We start from the raw sequence: 21,795 nt of genomic DNA, 5'->3' as shown, positions 1-21,795 counted from the left end.
GCAGAAATGATAAAAGTGCTGAAATTTGTTTTGATTGAACTTGAATTGAACAGTATAAAACAATCAGAATGGAGAAAGACCCATTGAAATCACTTAGAATGTGTGTGTTGCCACCCTAGGATGACTCACTACTCATAAAGCAACTGTAGAACTCTTATTATTCAAAAACTAAAATACCGTCACATACCGTCATACCGTCCAATTTGTTTTAAATACCGTGATATAATATTTTGGCCAAATCGCTCCCAGCCCTACTTCCTCCCTCTCTCTCAAATCAATGATTTCACAGTAAAATAAAGTGAAGAAGTGTTACTAATTTCACAGTTTAGTAGTCCTGTTGGTTTACGTGTCAGATATGGTAGTTTTGAAGGGGGGGGGGGGGGGGGGGGGGTTTGCTATAGTCCAGTACGCCATTGACAGTCACCAGTATGTAATGGCCTCGTTAGGTTAAGATAAAGCAAGTGCGTCTTGCTAAGGATGGGTTAGCTCACAACGTCACCAAAACCACATGCACGCGTCAATGGGGCAGAAGGCCATGTGTTGTTGTGATTCTGGATGGCCAGATAGCAACAATGACAAGAAACTGCCATGTGGGGAATCGTAGGTGACTCGTTTCAGCTAGTTTCATCTTGTTCTTGATAACATGTCTTGTTTTGACTGATTTTATGTCGCTGCTAATATGGCTAGAAGTAGCTAGCTAGCTAGCTAGCTAGCTAACACACATCTGTAACAATGTATTTGAGAGACAACAAGTGCTCTTTGTGCAAATGTATTTATGTTTTCAATAAACATTGGAAATGAGATATAGTTACGTGTTGTCAACAATCTAAGTCAACCCTGTCTGTTTTACCCCATAGTTGCACACGCGTTGGTTTTGTTGCTAAACAACCAACATGTCTATAGGAGAGAATATAGTATGGCCTACTGTTTGATGATAGGGGGTGAAACTGCTGGATTTCTCTATTTCAGTATTTCAGTCCTGCCTGTGTGTGGGAGAACATTCTGTTGTGTCCATATTTCCTGGACTGGTTGATATTAGAACGGTCTTGTTGCCGTTTCACATTCTCCTCAGCTGCTCATTGCGTAGCAGAGTAGAGCATTTGCTCCATTGCCACTCATAGGAAGTGATGTCACATCCACCGCTCACGCTGCCAACTATACTCCCTGGGGCGCGTTGCCAGGCAACCCCAAAGTGTCATTGTGGATAGGATTATGGAAGTGTAATATCATCCGGAGGAGGAGGAGTAAAGTGAGAAAGATAGCTTTAGTCCCTACAACAACACATGTTCAAGGAGACCATGAAAGCTCTAGTATTGACAGGCAGTGGGAGAAACGCTCAGCCTCCTACAGACCTGTGTGTGTGTGTGTGTGTGTGTGTGTGTGTGTGTGTGTGTGTGTGTGTGTGTGTGTGTGTGTGTGTGTGTGTGTGTGTGTGTGTGTGTGTGTGCTGTGTGCTGTGTGGTTGTGTGTGCTGTGTGGTTGTGTGTGCTGTGTGCTGTGTGGTTGTGTGTGCTGTGTGGTTGTGTGTGTGTGTGTGTGTGTGTGTGTGTGTGTGTGTGTGTGTGTGTGTGTGTGTGTGTGTGTGGTTGTGTGTGCTGTGTGGTTGTGTGTGCTGTGTGGTTGTGTGTGCTGTGTGGTTGTGTGTGCTGTGTGGTTGTGTGTGTATGTTTTGTGCCTTCTCTCTAGCACCCTCTGTCTGCCTCTATCTCCATCTAAACCACCACAGCCAATATCAGTCCTGATTTAGTGGGAAATGTCCAGGTGGGATATTGTATCCTAGACCTAGCTTGGCGTGTGGCTGAGGACCAGTGTGTGAGGCCGAGGCCAGCTTAGTGTGACTGAGACAGGCTAGGCTGTGATAATGGCTGTAAGCACTAGGCTGGTTGAATGACTGGCTGGAGGACTGACTGGCTGGCTGGTTTTCCTGCCTCCACTGTACTGTATTGGAGCCTAGGCCCAGAAGGAGTCTCTTAACTAGAGACAGGCTAGCACGGTCACAGCACATACAGTACCCTCTGTAATTATTAGGACAGTGACGCGTTTCTTCTTTTTGCTCTATACTCCAAAAGTTTGGATTTGAAATCGAACAATGACAACGAGGTTGAAGTGCAGACTGTCAGCTTTAATTTGAGGGTATTTTCATCCATATCAGGTGAAACATTTAGAAATTACAGCACTTTTTGTACATAGTCCCCCCATTTTAGGTGACCAAAAGTATTGAGACAAATTCACTTATGTGTATTAAACTGAGAAAGTTAGACGCACAAATATCATCCCCCCAAGACATGCGAACCTCTCGCCATTATAATAACGGGAGGTTAGCATTTTATATCATCCCCCCAAGACATGCGAACCTCTTGCCATTATAATAACGGGAGGTTAGCATTTTATATCATACCCCCAAGACATGCTAACCTCTCACCATTATAATAACGGGAGGTTAGCATTTTATATCATCCCCCCAAGACATGCGAACCTCTTGCCATTATAATAACGGGAGGTTAGCATTTTATATCATACCCCCAAGACATGCTAACCTCTCACCATTATAATAACGGGAGGTTAGCATTTTATATCATACCCCCAAGACATGCGAACCTCTCACCATTATAATAACGGGAGGTTAGCATTTTATATCATCCCCCCAAGACATGCTAACCTCTCACCATTATAATAACGGGAGGTTAGCATTTTATATCATACCCCCAAGACATGCTAACCTCTCACCATTATAATAACGGGAGGTTAGCATTTTTCTGTAACTTTCCACTCATCATTATTCACAATTCATTTAGGGTTATCCATAATCATGGTAGCATCCACATTAATTTAGAAGTGTTTAGAAACATATTCTATTCTTATTTATAATAAAAGTGACTCCAAAATGACACAATACATTATTTACCATTAATTTTTATTGGGCACAAAATAATCTGAAACACAACCAAAACAAACAGCAAATGAATCCAACAAGTTTCTAGAGTCACAAGATTGATGTAGTTATTGTGTGCTATGAATATGGGACCATATTAACTTGAATACACATAAGTTAATTTGACTAATACTTTTAGTCCCCTAAATTGGGGGGACTATGTACAAAAATGCTGTCATTTCTAAACTGTTTTCCCGATATGGATGAAAATACCCTCAAATTAAAGCTGACAGTCTGCACTTTAACCTCATAGTCATTGTTTGATTACAAATCCAAACTGTTGCAGTATAGAACCAAAATAATAAAAAATGCTTCCCTGTCCCAATAATTACGGAGGGCACTGTAGTTAGCTCTGTGTGCGCGTGTGAGTACCTGTTTCAGAGTAGTTGGTGTTGTGTGAGAAGGAATCTACTTACTGCGTGTCTGCTCGTGTGAGCGTTGCCATGTTTTGGAGCGAATCAGACAGAGCTAGAGAGCTTCTGTTCCTGTTGCTGTGTGAGAGAGTACAGGGAGGGGAGGAGAGGGGTGGAGGGAGACAAGGTGAGAGATAATGTGCATGACAGAGGGAATGAGGGAGGACTGATCAGGAGTACACAGAGAGAGAAGACCTCAGGCTATGTATGGTGTTTAGAGCACTTTACACCAAACCTCTGAACTTGTTCTGAATGGAGGATTCCTCTGTCTCCTCTCTCTCCCTCTTCAGATACGAGAAAACAGACATAGAGTACAGACATAGGCTTGTACAATACTGACATATAACAGACATGGCCCTCGCTTCATATTCGTCGCCAAACCCACTGGCTCCAGGTCATCTACAAGTCTTTGCTAGGTAAAGCCCCGCCTTATCTCAGCTTACTGGTCACCATAGCAGCACCCACCCGTAGCACGCACTCCAACAGGTATATTTCACTGGTCACCCCCAAAGCCAATTCCTCCTTTGGCCGCCTTTCCTTCCAGTTCTCTGCTGCCAATGACTGGAACGAATTGTAAAAATCACTGAAGCTGAAGACTCATATCTCCCTCACTAGCTTTAAGCACCAGCTGTCAGTGCAGCTTACGGATCATTGCACCTGTGCATAGCCCATCTGTAAACAGCCCATCCAACTACCTCATCCCCATACTGTTATTTTCTTTTTTTTGCTCCTTTGCACCCCAGTATCTCTACTTGCACATTCATCTTCTGCACATCTATCACTCCAGTGTTTAATTGCTAAATTGTAATTACTTTGCCACTACGGCCTATTTATTGCCTTACCTCCCTAATCTTACCTCATTTGCACACACTGTATATAGACATTTATATTGTGTTATTGACTGTACGCTTGTTTATTCCATGTGTAACTCCGTGTTGTTGTTTGTGTCGCACTGCTTTGCTTTATCTTGGCCAGGTCGCAGTTGTAAATGAGAACTTTTTCTCAACTAGCCTACCTGGTTAAATAAAGGTGAAATAACAAATAAACTAAAAAATATACGGTAACTATGTATGTCGGTATGTCTAGGCTGAGGACTTTTAATGAGAGTGGCACGTACAGCTTGCTGTTGTTGTTGCCCAATCATAAGTCATCAAAGCGGCAATAGGCTACAGCCATAGAGCCTCTGTGTTAGGAGATATTTAATCAATGGAAGATGGAATTAAAATGATGGAATTAAAGGAGAATGATAGGCTACAATGACCAAGAGCCAACAGGTAAGCTGCCACTTTATATTCTGAATGGAGTTGTTGTTGTTTAACTGCGCAGGATGAGAAAGCGCATGCATTCTCAATTAGCCTAGAAGTTTGATGCAGTCAAGACAGGCTACATAATCATATAGGATGATAAATAACCTATCTATGGCAGCTGTTAGTCTACTATAGCGCGAGTCTGGTTGGTTGGTTGCTGTCTCACCCTCCCACCTCCCTGTTCCTGTGTCACTCGCTCACACTCTCAGTAGCCTACACACACAGCACAGCCCCTGCCCGAGCTTCACCACTCTTTACCTCCTCTCCCTTGTGCTTTATCAATGGCAGTTAATAAAGTAGCTTAAAAATATACTTTTCTGCCGCTTCCTTCACTCGGATCGAATAAGACCGGGTCTTGGTCCGACCAGGTCTATATGGAACGGGTCTAGTTGTCATCAGGTCCCTTTGGAAGGGGTCTCTATATAAAAATAATATTTATGCATATCGGGTCCGGATGGGAAAGCCCTAGGACCATTTTGAATGGGTCAATGTTTTTGGACCCGTGAAGGACTCTATTTCACAGTTCAATGAGATGGATGTGCCACTGTGTTTTCCTTTTTTATAGTTAGTTTAACGAAGTTCGGACGAGGGAAGAGACACAGGAGTATTAGCATGGACTTATAGCCCTAGGACCATGCCTCAGGACTACCTGGCATGATGACTCCTTGCTGTCCCCAGTCCACCCGTCCGTGCTGCTGCTCCAGTTTCAACTGTTCTGCCTGCGGCTATGGAACCCTGACCTGTTCATCGGACGTGCTACCTGTCCCAGACCTGCTGTTTTCAACTCTCTAGAGACAGCAGGAGCGTTAGAGATACTCTCAATGATCGGCTATGAAAAGCCAGCTGACATTTACTCCTGAGGTGCTGACCTGTTGCACCCTTGACAACTACTGTGATTATTATTATTTGACCATGCTGGTCATTTATGAACATTTGAACATCTTGGCCATGTTCTGTTATAATCTCCACCCGGCACAGCCAGAAGAGGACTGGCCACCCTCATAGCCTGGTTCCTCTCTAGGTTTCATCCTTGGTTTTGGCCTTTCTAGGGAGTTTTTCCTAGCCACCGTGCTTCTACACCTGCATTGCTTTCTGTTTGGGGTTTTAGGCTGGGTTTCTGTACAGCACTTTGAGATATCAGCTGATGTAAGAAGGGCTATATAAATACATTTGATTTGATTTGACTTATACAGTGCATTCGGAAAGTTTTCAGAACCCTTGACTTTTTCCACATTTTGTTACGTTACAGCCTTATTCTAAAATGTATTAAATATTTTTTCCCTCATCAATCAACACACAATACCTCATAATGACAAAGCAAAAACAGGTTTTTGAAAATGTATTAAAAATAAAAAAACTGATCACATTTACATAAGTATTCAGATCCTTTATTCAGTACTTTGTTGAAGCACCTTTGGCAGCAATTACAGCCTTGAGTCTCCTTGGGTATGACACTACAAGCTTGGCACACCTGTATTTGGGGAGTTTCTCCCATTCCTCTCTGATGATCATCTCAAGCTCTGTCAAGATGGATGGGGAGTGTCGCTGGACAGCTATTTTCAGGTCTATCCAGAGATGTTCGATCAGGTTCAAGTCCGGGCTCTGGCTGGGCCACTCAAGGACATTCAGAGACTTGTCCCAAAGCCACTCCTGTGTTGTCTTGGCTGTGTGCTTAGGGTTGTTGTCCTGTTGGAAGGTGAACCTTTGCCCCAGTCTGAGGTCCTGAACACTCTGGAGCAGGTTTAAATCAAGGATCTCTCTGTACTTTGCTCCATTCATCTTTGCCTCAATCTTGACTGGTCTCCCAGTCCCTGCTGCTGAAAAACATCCCCACAGCATGATGCTGCCATCACCATGCTTCACTGTAGGGATGGTGCCAGGTTTCCTCCAGAAGTGACGCTTGGCATTCAGGCCTAAGAGTTCAATCTTGGTTTCATCAGACCAGAGAATCTTGTTTCACATGGTCTGAGAGTTTTTAAGTGCCTTTTGGCAAACTCCAATTGGGCTGTCATGTGCCTTTTACTGAGGCGTGGGTTCTGTCTTGCCACTCTACCATAAAGGCCTGATTGGTGGAGTGCTGTAGAGCTGATTGTCCTTCTGGAAGGTTCTCCCATCTCCACAGAGAAACTCTAGAGGCCTGTCAAAGTGGCCATCAAGTTCTTGGTCAGGAAGGTGAGTTCTTGCGGACTGTGTTCTTGCGGACCTTCAATGCTATAGAAATGTTTTGGTACACTTCCCCAGATCTGTGCCTCGACACAATCCTGTCTTGGAGCTTTACGGACAATTCCTTCGACCTCATGGCTTGATTTTTGCTCTGACATGCACTGTCAACTGTGGGACCTTATATGGACATGTGCGTGCCTTTCCAAATCATGTCCAATCAATTGAATATCCCACAGGTGGACTCCAATGAAGTTGTAGAAACATCTCAAGGATGATTAATGGAAACAGGATGCACCTGAGCTCAATTTCGAGTCTGTTTTTTATTTTTAATACAAGTGCAAAAAAAAAAAAACTGTTTTCGCTTTGTCATTATGGTGTACTTTGTGTAGATTGCTGAGAGATAAACAATATTGAATCTATTTTAGAATAAGACTGTAACATAACGAAATGTGGATGCAGTAACGGAGTCAACAGAACGCAGACCATTCCATTGACCAGACTGGCACACTTTCAACAAATTGGATCTAGCAAAGTGGATATTCCTCAAATCCGTCATGAGTTATGTATTGTAACAGGCCCACAATGTGCTTACTTAATTCCGATTTTGATATATTTGGCTGTTTTCGCTGCATAATATTTCTAAGTTGTCCCTTTTCAGGTTTAAAAGAAGTAACTGTTAAATGCTAACTCCCACTCGTATAAGCTGGTTAGCATAGTTGGTATACAGCAATTGGTGGTGGTAGTCAAAGTCGTTTTTCACTGTGATGAAGTTGATTGGTGATGATGTGAACAGGTGATGGGGCTGACATCTATATAAGCATTACACTCAGATTTTTACCTCAACATAGTGTGAAATACACATATAAACAGTATCCTAAATGTATGCTAATTTTACTGGGGGGCAATGAGCAGACTCGGGATCTTTCCCCCACTCTATTCCATGGCAATTGAGTTCAATTGACCTCTTTACCACATCTACAGTATTAGCCTGTTAGATCCAGCCACGCTAGTCTCTGTCTGCCCGCATGGGGATTTGGAGTCTGGACTGCCTCTTTGTGTAGGTAGTTGAATCATATCCATGTTTATGAGTTTTCTGAGCCATAGAGGGAGGGAGGGGAAGAGTGGAGAGGGATTGGAAGAGAGAGAGCGATGGAAGAGAGGAGAGAGAGAGAGAGAGAGAGGTAGGTGGCAGGAGGCGGTGACTGAGAGGGGGTGGGGAGAAAGAGAGCGAGACCAGAGAGGAAGAAGCGAGAGGGATAACTGGGCCTAAAATCGGTCTTCTCCAGCAGGTGGCGCTACATTTTTTTAAATAATCGCTCACCAAGCGAGGAGTTATTGTATGGAGTTCAATGAGTGTCAAATTTGTTAACAAAAAATGTAATGGCTTATTTACGGGCTGTTATTGTAAATAAGAATTTGTTTTTAACTGACTTGCCTAGTTAAATAAAGGTTAAATAAAAATGTGTTAGGTGTGGCTTATTTGATCTGATATAAGTTTGGTAATGCTTAGGTTCTTACCAGTCTAATGATATTAGGAGGACATGTGACATCCCGGCATCTTTGAGAAAAAACACTTTATCGGAGTTTTGCCTGTTGTTCACACACGTATCAGCCCTCTCATTGGCTAGAATGGTCCCACCTGATCTTGCCTCCTCCTGACTGCTTCCATTTTTGAAGACATTTATTTTCATTGTTAGATCGACCACTTGAGTATCTGGTCAATATAATGGATAATCTGTGGCAAGACAGAGAGCTAGAGACGGAGAAGGGAGGAGGCTCAGTCACTATCTATATCTCTCTGTTTTGATCCAATAAAGAGCTTGACAAATGGAGCAGTGGAAGTCCAGTCTTACATGTTGATAAGAACACAGCAGGCTGGGGTGGACAGACAGATAGGCAGGCAGGCAGGCAGGTGCACACACGAGAGAGAGAGACTGTATTTGTGTCTCTCTTTCAAACTGTACATAGCAGAGATCTATTGTATCAGTCTACTGGTTCATATCTTCCCTGTCTGCAGACACTCTGACACACACGCACAAACACACACACACACGCACACACACACACACACACACACACTACACACACTACACACACACTACATATTTTCTCCCTGAAAAATATCTCTGCATTCTGCACATGATGAGATATTGAGTCACCACAGTCATGGACATATTAGAAGCTGATTCTCACACAATAACCAAGAGGGACATGATTATATTATTGGAGATTTGTTAAATGTGATAATCCCTTTTGAGGTCATTAGGTCATTCAATATGCTAGCATTTATTTAAAATAAGAATTTATTTAAAATATGTGTTAATACTGTAGCTAACTGCATGGTTACTTCCCATGAAAATGTATGTTTTGATGTACTATAATTTAATTATACTGCTGCCTACTTGAATCAGTCACTATTTGTCTCTAGGTTATGAAAGTGCATTTAATAAGGCATTAAGCAACCATGGAAACAATTAAATCATTCATTTTAAGTGAGGCAAAATAAACAGAGCTGGACTGGTAATAACAGTGAAATAAAAGAACTATGCTTACTTAATTATAATTCTTTGGGTAATAATTCCTTTTTGCCTTTAAAAGATGCAGTGAGGAACATGGCATATACTGTACTGCACCGCACCACACGGCAGCACACACACTCCTGAGGTCATTTATTTAGCACAGCAAGGACAATCTTTATATTATCGTTCATCAATTATTCAGAGACAGTTTCCATGAAACATAGCAGAGGGAAAGAGGAGAAAATAGAGTCCAGTTTTCCTATTTTTTTATCTCGTTTAATGTTTGTCCTGTTATCTTTATTTCAGGAAAATCGTCATTAAATTTGGAGGGATGAAGAAGAAGAGGGAGACAGAGTCTTCAGAGGAGGGGTCTGATGAAGAGCGTCCGCCTCGAAGATCCTTTAAAGACGATGACTCGGTGAGTCCCTCCCCCAGTCGCCAAGCTGCAGCAAAAGCCTTATGCCGGTGTTATTGTGATTATTAAAGGCATGGAGTCCCTCCCCCAGTCGCCAAGCTGCAGCAAAAGCCTTATGCCGGTGTTATTGTGATTATTAAAGGCATGGAGTCCCTCCCCCAGTCTCCAAGTTGCAGCAAAAGCCTTATGCCGGTGTTATTGTGATTATTAAAGGCATGGAGTCCCTCCCCATGTCGCCAAGCTGCAGCAAAAGCCTTATGCCGGTGTTATTGTGATTATTAAAGGCATGGAGTCCCTCCCCCAGTCTCCAAGTTGCAGCAAAAGCCTTATGCCGGTGTTATTGTGATTATTAAAGGCATGGAGTCCCTCCCCCAGTCTCCAAGCTGCAGCAAAAGCCTTATGCCGGTGTTATTGTGATTATTAAAGGCATGGAGTCCCTCCCCATGTCGCCAAGCTGCAGCAAAAGCCTTATGCCGGTGTTATTGTGATTATTAAAGGCATGGAGTCCCTCCCCATGTCGCCAAGCTGCAGCAAAAGCCTAATGCCGTTGTTATTGTGATTATTAAAGGCATGGAGTTCCTCCCCATGTCGCCAAGCTGCAGCAAAAGCCTTATGCCGGTGTTATTGTGATTATTAAAGGCATGGAGTCCCTCCCCATGTCGCCAAGCTGCAGCAAAAGCCTTATGCCGGTGTTATTGTGATTATTAAAGGCATGGAGTCCCTCCCCATGTCGCCAAGCTGCAGCAAAAGCCTTATGCCGGTGTTATTGTGATTATTAAAGGCATGGAGTCCCTCCCCCAGTCTCCAAGCTGCAGCAAAAGCCTTATGCCGGTGTTATTGTGATTATTAAAGGCATGGAGTCCCTCCCCCAGTCTCCAAGCTGCAGCAAAAGCCTTATGCCGGTGTTATTGTGATTATTAAAGGCATGGAGTCCCTCCCCATGTCTCCAAGGCTACAGTATGCAGGCTCTTTACGGCTGCAGAACTCTTATGATAGTGTTGTCGTGATGTTTAAGGCAGGGGTAGGCAACTACATTTATTTATCTATTGTAGTATTATTATTAAAAGGCATGGAGAGGCCATTTCCTCAGTCTGCAGAACGCAGGCCTTTATGTTTAAAGATTCATGTCATATAGACTGGTTCTTATGACAGTGTTGTTGTGATAGTTAAAGCCATGGAGAGTCCCTGTCCTTGGGCTCTCTTGTTGGCCGTGCTGCTGCTGAGTGGAATACAGGAGTCACAGCTGTGGTATGGAGTCAAAGTACACCGGGTGGTTCAGAGTGAGTTCAGGGCCTAACCAACTCAAGAACAAATAGCTCCAGTGTAATTTACTGTTGTTGTTGGTAGAGCTGAGGATTATGTAGGGGTAGGCCTATTCTATACCATGAGGACAGTCCTTATCCATAGACACTGGTGTTGAGTGAGGGGGACGATCTGCTCTGTTCCAGTTGACAAAGTATTCAGTGAGTGGGGATGAAAGACTACTCTCTCCCCCTGGCTGTGTCATAGTATGGAGCGACTGGGGATTACCCCCCCCGCCCATGTGTGGGTATAATTATCCTCATTATCCCCCACACCCAGTCTTAATTAGAGCTGTCTGTCTGAAGATGTCATTTAGAATGATCCTCCATTCCTGTCTGTTGCACTATAAGTGATGGAGTTAATAGACAGACAGCTCTGAGAACAGCTACAGCATCATCACCACAGGGGACCCCTCAGCCTGGGAGGTAGCCTGACAGGCAGGGAAGGAGGGACCACTCAGCCTGGGAGGTAACCTGACAGGTAGAGAAGGAGGGACCACTCAGCCTGGGAGGTAACCTGACAGGCAGGGAAGGAGGGACCACTCAGCCTGGGAGGTAACCTGACAGGCAGGGAAGGAGGGACCACTCAGCCTGGGAGGTAACCTGACAGGCAGGGAAGGAGGGACCACTCAGCCTGGGAGGTAACCTGACAGGCAGGGAAGGAGGGACCACTCAGCCTGGGAGGTAACCTGACAGGCAGGGAAGGAGGGACCACTCAGCCTGGGAGGTAACCTGACAGGCAGGGAAGGAGGGACCACTCAGCCTGGGAGGTAACCTGACAGGCAGGGAAGCAGGGACCACTCAGCCTGGGAGGTAACCTGACAGGCAGGGAAGGAGGGACCACTCAGCCTCGGAGGTAACCTGACAGGCAGGGAAGGAGGGACCACTCAGCCTGGGAGGTAACCTGACAGGTAGAGAAGGAGGGACCACTCAGCCTGGGAGGTAACCTGACAGGCAGGGAAGGAGGGACCCCTCAGCCTGGGAGGTAACCTGACAGGCAGGGAAGGAGGGACCACTCAGCCTGGGAGGTAACCTGACAGGCAGGGAAGGAGGGACCACTCAGCCTGGGAGGTAACCTGACAGGCAGGGAAGGAGGGACCACTCAGCCTGGGAGGTAACCTGACAGGCAGGGAAGGAGGGACCACTCAGCCTGGGAGGTAACCTGACAGGCAGGGAAGGAGGGACCACTCAGCCTTGGAGGCAGCCTGACAGGCAGGGAAGCAGGGACCACTCAGCCTGGCAGGCTCAAGTTTTTTATGGTCAGCCTGGGTTATTCTCATCCACAAACATGTTATTAGTTTCAACTGAATGGTATTTAGTATCTCATTTAACTGTGGCTGTCATTAGCAGGGTCTCTCTGATGTGTTTTCCTAATAATAAGCACTAAGCACTCTTGAATGTCACACATATTGCTGCGGAGTGCATACAATACACAGCCACATGCACAAACACTATTGAGAATAGACAGGAATGCCTTCGATGGCTGCCTACATATTAACCCAATAAAACATAGGAAAAGAGTTTAACTGATATTTTGGCTGTGCTGATTTGTATAATATAGAACCTCCGTAATACTTAACCTCTTTCCCTTACCCCCCTGTAGACGCGTCGGTCGAACCGCCAGGTGAAGAGGAAGAAGTATGCAGAGGAGGGAGAGGCCAGGGTGTCTGATGAGGAGGTGAAGGTCATGGTTAAAGCCAAGAAGACCAGCACTGCTGCAGCACGCAAAGAGCCAGCACAGCAGCTGTTTGTGGTGAGGAGATACTGGCCTGGCCCAGGCAGCAATCAATAACTCTCAATAACATTCAGTTGTTCTAGACCAGTTGTTTCACGCTCCAGTCCTCCAGTACCCCCAACAGTACACATTTTTTGCCGTAGCCCCGGACAAAAACACCTATTTCAACTTGTCAGCTAATCGTCAATCCCTCAATGAGTTGAATCAGGTGAGTTTGTCTGGGGGCTACAACAACAATGTGTACTGTTGGGGGAACTGGAGGACTGGAGTTGGGAAACACTGTAAGACTGATAGGTTCTACATTCTTCATTGCTCTATTATTGCTCTATCTAGTGTAATATGTGTGTTATAGCAGTACAATGCATCTCAAGGCCATACTTCATTCTGATATACATTGAAAATACATGAAACTGGTGTGTGGAGTGTGAAGGTTGTACATGGAGCTGTTAAAGTGGTTTGTTTCTATCTTGTCAATGCTGCAGGAAAACCCCAGTGAGGAGGATGCTGCGGTTGTTGACAAGATCATGTCATCTCGAATAGTCAAGAACGAGGTAGGATTACAATCATTATCTTTAATGCCACACTCACTCATACCACTCTTTGTAGTACTATAGTATCTTAGTTTGCAGTAGTACATCTACTTACCTTCTGCAATGTGGGTTTGATTGAATTCAACCCTCTTGTCTTTTCCTACTATACACTGAGTGTATAAAACATTAAGAACACCTAGCTAATATTGCACCCCCCCCCCCTTTTGCCCTCAGAACAGCCTCAATTCATTGGAGCACGGACTCTACAAGGTGTCAAAAGCGTTCCACAGGGATGCTGGCCCATGTTGACTCCAATGCTTCCCACATTTGGCTGTTGAGCATGAAAAACCCAGCAGCGTTGCAGTTCTTGACACAAACCGGTGCGCCTGGCACGTATTACCACACCCCGTTCATAGGAAATAAAATATTTTGTCTGCCCATTCACTCTGAATGGCACACATACACAATCCATGTCTCAATTGTCTCAAGGCTTAAAAATCCTTACTTAACCTGTCTCCACCCCTTCATCTACACTGATTGAAGTGGATTTACAAGTGACATCAATACGGAATCATAGCTTTCACCCGGATTTACGTGGTCAGTCTATGTCATGGAAAGAGAAGGTGTTCTTAATGTTTTTAACACTCAGTGTATGAAGAGCTTTTAGTTTGTATTCTGTTCTATAATATTGGTTCCTCTTCTAGGTCGCTCCAGGAGTTATCGTAGAAGTGGAAGAGTTCTTTGTAAAATACAAAAACTAGTAAGGCATTATTTTTCATTCCAGCTAAGATAATTACATGCACATTTTTAAATGTTTTGTATTCAACCGAAAAAGCCAAATACAATATGTTAAACAGAGTGATGTAAGACGCAGCTTGTCATTACTAGTTCTTGCACTACCACTTTGAGACGCCTTTGACTGAACTCACATGTGACCTCATTGTAGTTTCAGTAGAACAAAATCCAGGTCAGTCTGAAATGAAAACTAATTTGGTGTGTAGTAGATTGTAAATCATATATTAATGTAAAATGTACAAAATGACACACAAATGGAACATTTAAACATAAAGTAAGCATATATCCATTTGAAAGATGTACGACGTCATAAAAGACATTCAAGGTTTATTTGAAGTTTGTACTATACGTGTGTGTTCTCGTGCGTTCCTGACTCTGTGTGTTGTCTCTCTCAGCTCCTACCTCCACTGTGAGTGGGCCGTAGAGCAGCAGCTGGAGAAAGACAAGAGGATTCAGCAGAAGATCAAACGTTTCAAGATTAAACAGGCACAGAGAGCCCACTTCTTTGCAGATGTAAGACCCTTTCACACCAGCGTGTGTGTGTGTGTGTGTGTGTGTGTGTGTGTGTGTGTGTGTGTGTGTGTGTGTGTGTGTGTGTGTGGGTGTGTGTGTGTGTGTGTGTGTGTGTGTGTCCGCGTCAGTGTGTGTGTGTGTTTGCCTGTTTTGCGCAGGCATGTTTGCATGCATCTCTGTAGTGTGCTTTAGGCCTTGATATGTTCATCCCACACAGTCATACAGTGTGTTTTCCCCCCAGACTCCAGATGGCATGAAGGTAGTTTACTTTGTCTGACTATGTCTTCCTGTGTGTTTTAGATGGAGGAGGATCCCTTTAACCCTGACTATGTCTTCCTGTGTGTTTTAGATGGAGGAGGATCCCTTTAACCCTGACTATGTCTTCCTGTGTGTTTTAGATGGAGGAGGATCCCTTTAACCCTGACTATGTCTTCCTGTGTGTTTTAGATGGAGGAGGATCCCTTTAACCCTGACTATGTCTTCCTGTGTGTTTTAGATGGAGGAGGATCCCTTTAACCCTGACTATGTCTTCCTGTGTGTTTTAGATGGAGGAGGATCCCTTTAACCCTGACTATGTCTTCCTGTGTGTTTTAGATGGAGGAGGATCCCTTTAACCCTGACTATGTCTTCCTGTGTGTTTTAGATGGAGGAGGATCCCTTTAACCCTGACTATGTCTTCCTGTGTGTTTTAGATGGAGGAGGATCCCTTTAACCCTGACTATGTCTTCCTGTGTGTTTTAGATGGAGGAGGATCCCTTTAACCCTGACTATGTCTTCCTGTGTGTTTTAGATGGAGGAGGATCCCTTTAACCCTGACTATGTCTTCCTGTGTGTTTTAGATGGAGGAGGATCCCTTTAACCCTGACTATGTCTTCCTGTGTGTTTTAGATGGAGGAGGATCCCTTTAACCCTGACTATGTCTTCCTGTGTGTTTTAGATGGAGGAGGATCCCTTTAACCCTGACTATGTCTTCCTGTGTGTTTTAGATGGAGGAGGATCCCTTTAACCCTGACTATGTCTTCCTGTGTGTTTTAGATGGAGGGGGATCCATTTAACCCTGACTATGTCTTCCTGTGTGTTTTAGATGGAGGAGGATCCCTTTAACCCTGACTATGTGGAGGTAGACAGAGTACTGGAGGTGTCCTATTGTGAAGACAAGGACACAGGAGAGGTAAGAGTGGGGAGTGTGGGGCTCTTTCATTCACAACAAATGACCTCCAACGGAGAGATGATTAGACTGCCTTTTGTTGGAAAGAGAGAGAGACAGAGTGTGTATGTCTGTACATTGTGTGTGTATGTGTGTCCTTGAGTGTGTCTCATCTCCTCATTTGTAGAAGATACTATTATGGTTGTTGTCTCTGTTACTTTAGCTGAGGGTGTAGCTACTAGTGTTGCTTGGTGTACCGGTACCACGGTAACACCACAGTAACACCACGTTAATACCACGGCAATACCACGGTACCAAAACCTTATGATACCAACATTTTAGAATACCATAGTACCGTTTGATCTAAAGAACCTGCTGGTGCCAGTTGAATTTAAGCCTCTCGTCTGTTGTATGAGCAGGTCCAATAATATCCACTTCCCTTTCATCAACATATCACGTGGCAGCTGTAATCAGCCAGCCTCATCCCCTACTAGGCCCCACTGACCTGCTTCTCTCCGGCCCCTCTTCATGCTCATCTATTCCTCCATCCCCGCTCGTGATGTCGACCCTGATGAGTCCTCTGTTGTTACATTTGTTACATTGGAGCAGCGCGCAGAGCGAGCAGAAAAGTTTGTAAATTATATAATTGTTATAACCAAGAGCACAGGCCAGTTTGATCTGACTTTGCAAGTTCACTGTCATGCAGCCTCTGAGTGTCAGAGAGGGAAAATGGAGCAGCACTTCGCGACAGGCATGCTTACAACTTTACAGCAAAGAAAATGGCTTGTCCCTCGGGCTGTTACGGTGACCATATTACCGCCACACCTGCGGTCACGAGTCATGACGACAGTCAAATTCCACATGACCGTTAGTCATGGTAATTAGGCTTCTCCAAGCTCTGATGTTGCTGATGGTCATTACTAGTCTACCAAACCTGCTAACTGCTAACTACTCTGCACTCTATTGTCCCTGTAATCACTCTGACATCAATACAAATGTAGTTGAAAATCTAATCAAACACTTCATGAGAGATCATGTTGCACAACATTTCTATAAGCTATGCAATTGCGTGAGAACAGAGTGATGGCCTCTATTAAAAAGAGAAAGATCCCATCAGCTTTCTAAAGGCTAGGCCTACTATATTTATTTCTCAACATTCCTAATATTAAGTACGTTGCTTCTCTTTACAACAGGAGTATAGCCTACCTGGCTGGCATGAAAATAAACCACGGGAAAAGCGTCCTCCATTCGCTATTTAAGTGCATAGATGACATGTATTGTTTCCTGCTGCCCCTGTTTCGATACAGGTGCATGATAATGGTCCATTCTAAATCATAACAAATTTCACACATATATTATTTAGTATATTTAAAGACAAGATTAAATCAAGAATAGTCTGCTGGGTGACAATATTAGCCTGTCACTTGTGAATGATACCCAGCTTCAGGCAAACAGTGCATTATTTTTTTTGCGACTTTTTCAAATCATATTCGCACACCTCATTTAGCCTAGCCCATAGACCTATATGTTTTGATAACATTTGTATCATAATTAAAGTGGCCAAATAACTTCTTAAAATTAAGCACATTCATCCACTTCTAAATGACATACATACGCAGCACGTGAGATCAAGTTTGGGGAAGATAATTTTCACCATAAAAATGCACCTTTATAATAAAAGAAATACATGCATAATTGCATTTGGGTTACTTTTGAGAATGGTGTTTCCCTGCTAATGGAGCATTCTCATCTGTTGCGTCAGGCTTATTGCTTAAAACAGGTTTTTTGATGCTAGTGGTTATATTAATTTGGGATCTATCGCATCCCACAACTGTCCAAGACTATGTTTGGAATATTTATTTCTCGCACAGAATAGAGTAGGTCGAAATTTGTACTATGGGGAATAGTAGATTGACATATGCTAGTGCTTTTGCTGTTCGTTAAGCCTACTCATGTTGTGGGCTGACGAAAAGTAAATGTGGACAGTTCTTCCAATATCTTCAATATGCGCCTTGGTACTGGATAAGGATGCACGCAGTTGCGTCCCCGATGTGTCTGTCTTCACTTGAAGCCTGTGAGAAAGACCAGATCACGTGACGGAGAGCCATGTGAGTGAGAGGTACTTCGGCACGCAGCCGGGAGAAGGGATTTATAATTATTATATTCAGCCCAAGGGCACAACGGTCGTTGGCCGCAAAAGGCATGGATTCTTTTAGGGGGCATTACGGCCACACAAAGGGGATGCAGCCGGGAAATTTTAGGCATTATTAACTGCTTGAGTGAGAGACTGATGAAGTGTGTTCAGCCTGCGCAAAAAAAAAATCTGAGCTCATGCCTTTCATGTGACTTTTTTCAAATCATCATTAGAGTCGCATCATGCAGCCTTAGAATGTATTAAAAATCTAAACATATAGCCCAAAATTTGTATCACAACTAAAGTTACATTAATAACTCTAAATTAAGCATATAGGAGTACCTGTTTCTTTGTTAACCGCTCAACACAGAATAGAGAAAATATCCTTCCTATTTTATTCAGCTATGTTCAATTGTATTCTTCATACGGAATTCTAGAGCAAATCTTGTCTGCTAAATTAACTAGTGTAGCCCACAGCCATATGGCATAGCCAGATCAGGACCTAACATAAGGACAACTCAGAGTATGCTATTCTCTTCTTCTGAAATAGACTGCATTTTCTTCTTGTCATGTTTTTTTTAAACCTGTCTAAAATAAATAATGGATTTATTGTGAAGGTGTAGGCTATATTACATGGATTTATTAGACTTTTTTAAATGTATATGTTCCAAAGGTCAGCATCAGTAGCTTGTAGGCTATGTGTGGAAGCCAGGAGATGGTAAATGTGTTTATGTTAATTAACGGTCAATTACCGTGAGACCGGCAGTTATTTGCTTTCTGACGAAATTTTGTGACCGCCACAGCCCTACTTGTCCCTAGCCTGAACGGTTCATAAATCTATTTCTTTCTGGTGCTCCTTAAATTCTGTTTGGTGTCTAGCGTTTTAAAAGTTGAGAGCATTGTGTGTGTGTGTGTGTGTGTGTGTGTGTGTGTGTGTGTGTGTGTGTGTGTGTGTGTGTGTGTGTGTGTGTGTGTGTGTGTGTGTGTGTGTGTGTGCGTGCGTGCGTGCGTGCGTGTTTTTACGAGAAGGAGGGAGATTGAATGTGAGGAAGGGATGGAGAGTGTGTGTCTATTTTAACTGAAGAGTAAAGAAGGTTTCATGCAGTGTTTTCTCCTTACTGACACAATGACATGCAGATCCAAGATGGCGTAGCAGTCAGACCAGACGTCTTTGTCTTTGTCCTGTCGTGTCCCTTGTATATATCTTTTTACATCTTTTTCTTCGCATATCTTTTAAAAATCTTTTCCTAAACCTCAACTTCAGTTTTTTTTTCCTAAAGTATTTCTATTTACTTCGGATCTGGAATCCCTCAACTGAAGCTAGCTATCAGTCAGCAAACCATTGCTAGCGTTCATCGGCTAACCTTTAGCTCGGAAAGCTCTCGCCAGTTCGAACAACGTGACTCAAACCAGAGCATAACGGACCTATTATAATTTTTTATTTTTTTCCCCCATATCCCCGGGTTCCTACCGCAAACTCTGAACATTTTCATCTGGATCTTCGCAACTAGCTAACCACAATCCCGGGTGACTACTCCTGGCTAGCGTTTCCATCCCGGAGCAAGCACCAATTAGCCTGAAGCTAGCCCGGCCAGGGCTCCTGTGCTACCACCAAAGCCCTAAGGCTACAATATCCAGACCCATTCTACTGCCTGTACGGGGCACAGAACCCCGTCGATCCTCTACGACTGGAATACCGACATAATCTGCCCGAGGATTCCAACAGGCCCCTCAGGCGCGACATCCGCTGAAGGCCCATTCTGCTAACCGCAGCCTACTAGCTACCTAGAGCTACTTGGAACTCTACTAATTCCACGACTGGTCTATCGACGTCACCACACGAAGAGGCAAAAACAGACTTACCCCCATCGCAACGTCCCCCAAAGGCTAACTTGCTAACCCCGGTCTGTTAACTGCTAGCTTGCTAGCCCCGGTCTGCTAACTGCTAGGTTGTTTAGCCCCGGCCTACTAACTGTTAGCTTGTTAGCATCAGCCTGCTAACAGTCTGAATCGCCGTGTCCCCAGTCAGCCCAACCACTCATTGGACCCATATGTTCACTTGGCTACGCCTGCCTCTCTCTAATATCAATATGCCTCATCCATTACTGTCCTGGTTAGTGATTACTGTCTTATTTCACTGTAGAGCCTCTAGCCCTGCTCAATATGCCTTAACCAACCATGTTGTTCCACCTCCTACATATGCGATGACATCACCTGGTTTAAACGTCTCTAGAGACTATATCTCTCTCATCATTACTCAATGCCTAGGTTTACCTCCAATGTACTCCAATCCTACCTTACCTTTGTCTGTACACTATGCCTTGAATCTATGCTATCGTGCCCAGAAACCTGCTCCTTTTACCCTCTGATCCGAACGTGCTAGACGGCCAGTTCGTATAGCCTTTAGCCGTACCCTTATCCTACTTCTCCTCTGTTTCTCTGGTGATGTGGAGATTAATCCAGGTCCTGCAGTGCCTAGCTCCACTCCCACTCCCCAGGTGCTCTCATTTGTTGACTTCTGTATCCGTAAAAGCCTTGGTTTCATGCATGTTAACATTAGAAGCCTACTCCCTAAGTTTGTTTTGCTCACTGCTTTAGCGCACTCTGCCAACCCGGATGTTTTAGCCGTGTCTGAATCCTGGCTTAGGAAAACCCCCAAAAACCCTGAAATCTCCATCGCTTATTATAACATTTTCTGCCAAGATAGAACTGCCAAATGGGGCGTTGTTGCAATCTACTGCAAAGATAGCCTGCAGAGTGCTGTATAACTATCCAAGTCTGTACCCAAACAATTCGAGCTTCTACTTCTAAAAATTCACCTTTCCAGAAACAAGTCTCTCACTGTTGCCGCTTGCTATAGACCTCCCTCTGCCCCCAGCTGTGCCCTCGATACCATATGTGAATTGATTGCCCCTATCTATCTTCTGAGCTCGTGCTACTAGGTGACCAAAACTGGGACATGCTTAACACCCCGGCCATCCTACAATCTAAGCTTGATGCCCTCAATCTCACACAAATGATCAATGAACCTACCAGGTACAACCCCAAATCCGTAAACAAGGGGACCCTCATAGATGTCATCCTAACTAACTCGCCCTCCAAATACACCTCTGCTGTTTTCAATCAAGATCTCAGTGATCACTTCCTCATTGCCTGCATTCATAATGGGTCTGCGACCAAACGACCACCCCTCATCACTGTCAAACGCTCCCTAAAACACTTCTGTGAGCAGGCCTTTCTAATCGACCTGGCCGGGGTATCCTGGAATGACATTGACCTCATCTTGTCAGTAGATGATGCCTGGCTATTCTTTAAAAGTCCCTTCCTCACCATCTTAAATAAGCATACCCCACTCAAATGTTCAACTAGGAATAGATATAGTCCTTGGTTCACTCCAGACCTGTCTGCCCTTGACCAGCACAAAAACATCCAGTGGCGTTCTGCATTAGCATCGAATAGCCCCCGTGATATGCAACTTTTCAGGGAAGTTAGGAACAAATACACACAGGCAGTTAAAAAAGCTAAGGCTAGCTTTTTCAAACAGAAATTTGCATCCTGTAGTACTAACTCAAAAAAGTTCTGGGACACTCTAAAGTCCATGGAGAATACAGGGATGGAAAAAAGTATTTGATCCCCTGCTGATTTTGTACGTTTGCCCACTGACAAAGAAATGATCAGTCTATAATTTTAATGGTAGGTTTATTTGAACAATGAGAGACAGAATAACAAAAAAAATCCAGAAAAACGCATGTCAAAAATGTTATAAATTGATTAGCATTTTAATGAGGGAAATAAGTATTTGACCCCCTCTCAATCAGAAAGATTTCTGGCTCCCAGGTGTCTTTTATACAGGTAACGAGCTGAGATTAGAAGCACACTCTTAAAGGGAGT

At 43.9% G+C, this 21,795-nt stretch overlaps 1 protein-coding gene across 7 annotated transcripts in view; it reads left to right on the top strand.

Annotated features, from left to right (window-relative positions):
• The window catches only part of LOC106587586 (ATP-dependent chromatin remodeler CHD9), a 127,755-nt gene that overhangs the window by 59,297 nt on the left and 46,663 nt on the right, over positions 1–21,795 (top strand). For all 7 annotated transcript variants that reach the window (XM_082969598.1, XM_082969599.1, XM_045708563.2 and 4 more), the window contains 6 exons: positions 9,641–9,752; positions 12,654–12,803; positions 13,268–13,336; positions 14,020–14,075; positions 14,506–14,623; positions 15,708–15,794. In XM_082969598.1, coding sequence (XP_082825724.1) covers positions 9,641–9,752; positions 12,654–12,803; positions 13,268–13,336; positions 14,020–14,075; positions 14,506–14,623; positions 15,708–15,794 — 592 coding nt within the window. The remainder of the gene's footprint in view (positions 1–9,640; positions 9,753–12,653; positions 12,804–13,267; positions 13,337–14,019; positions 14,076–14,505; positions 14,624–15,707; positions 15,795–21,795) is intronic.

This window comes from Salmo salar, chromosome 26 (assembly GCF_965601325.2).
Source record: "Salmo salar chromosome 26, fSalSal1, whole genome shotgun sequence".
Lineage (NCBI taxonomy): Eukaryota > Metazoa > Chordata > Actinopteri > Salmoniformes > Salmonidae > Salmo > Salmo salar.
Note: the sequence above shows the minus strand (reverse complement) of the source record. Positions and strands in the feature narration are given on the sequence as shown.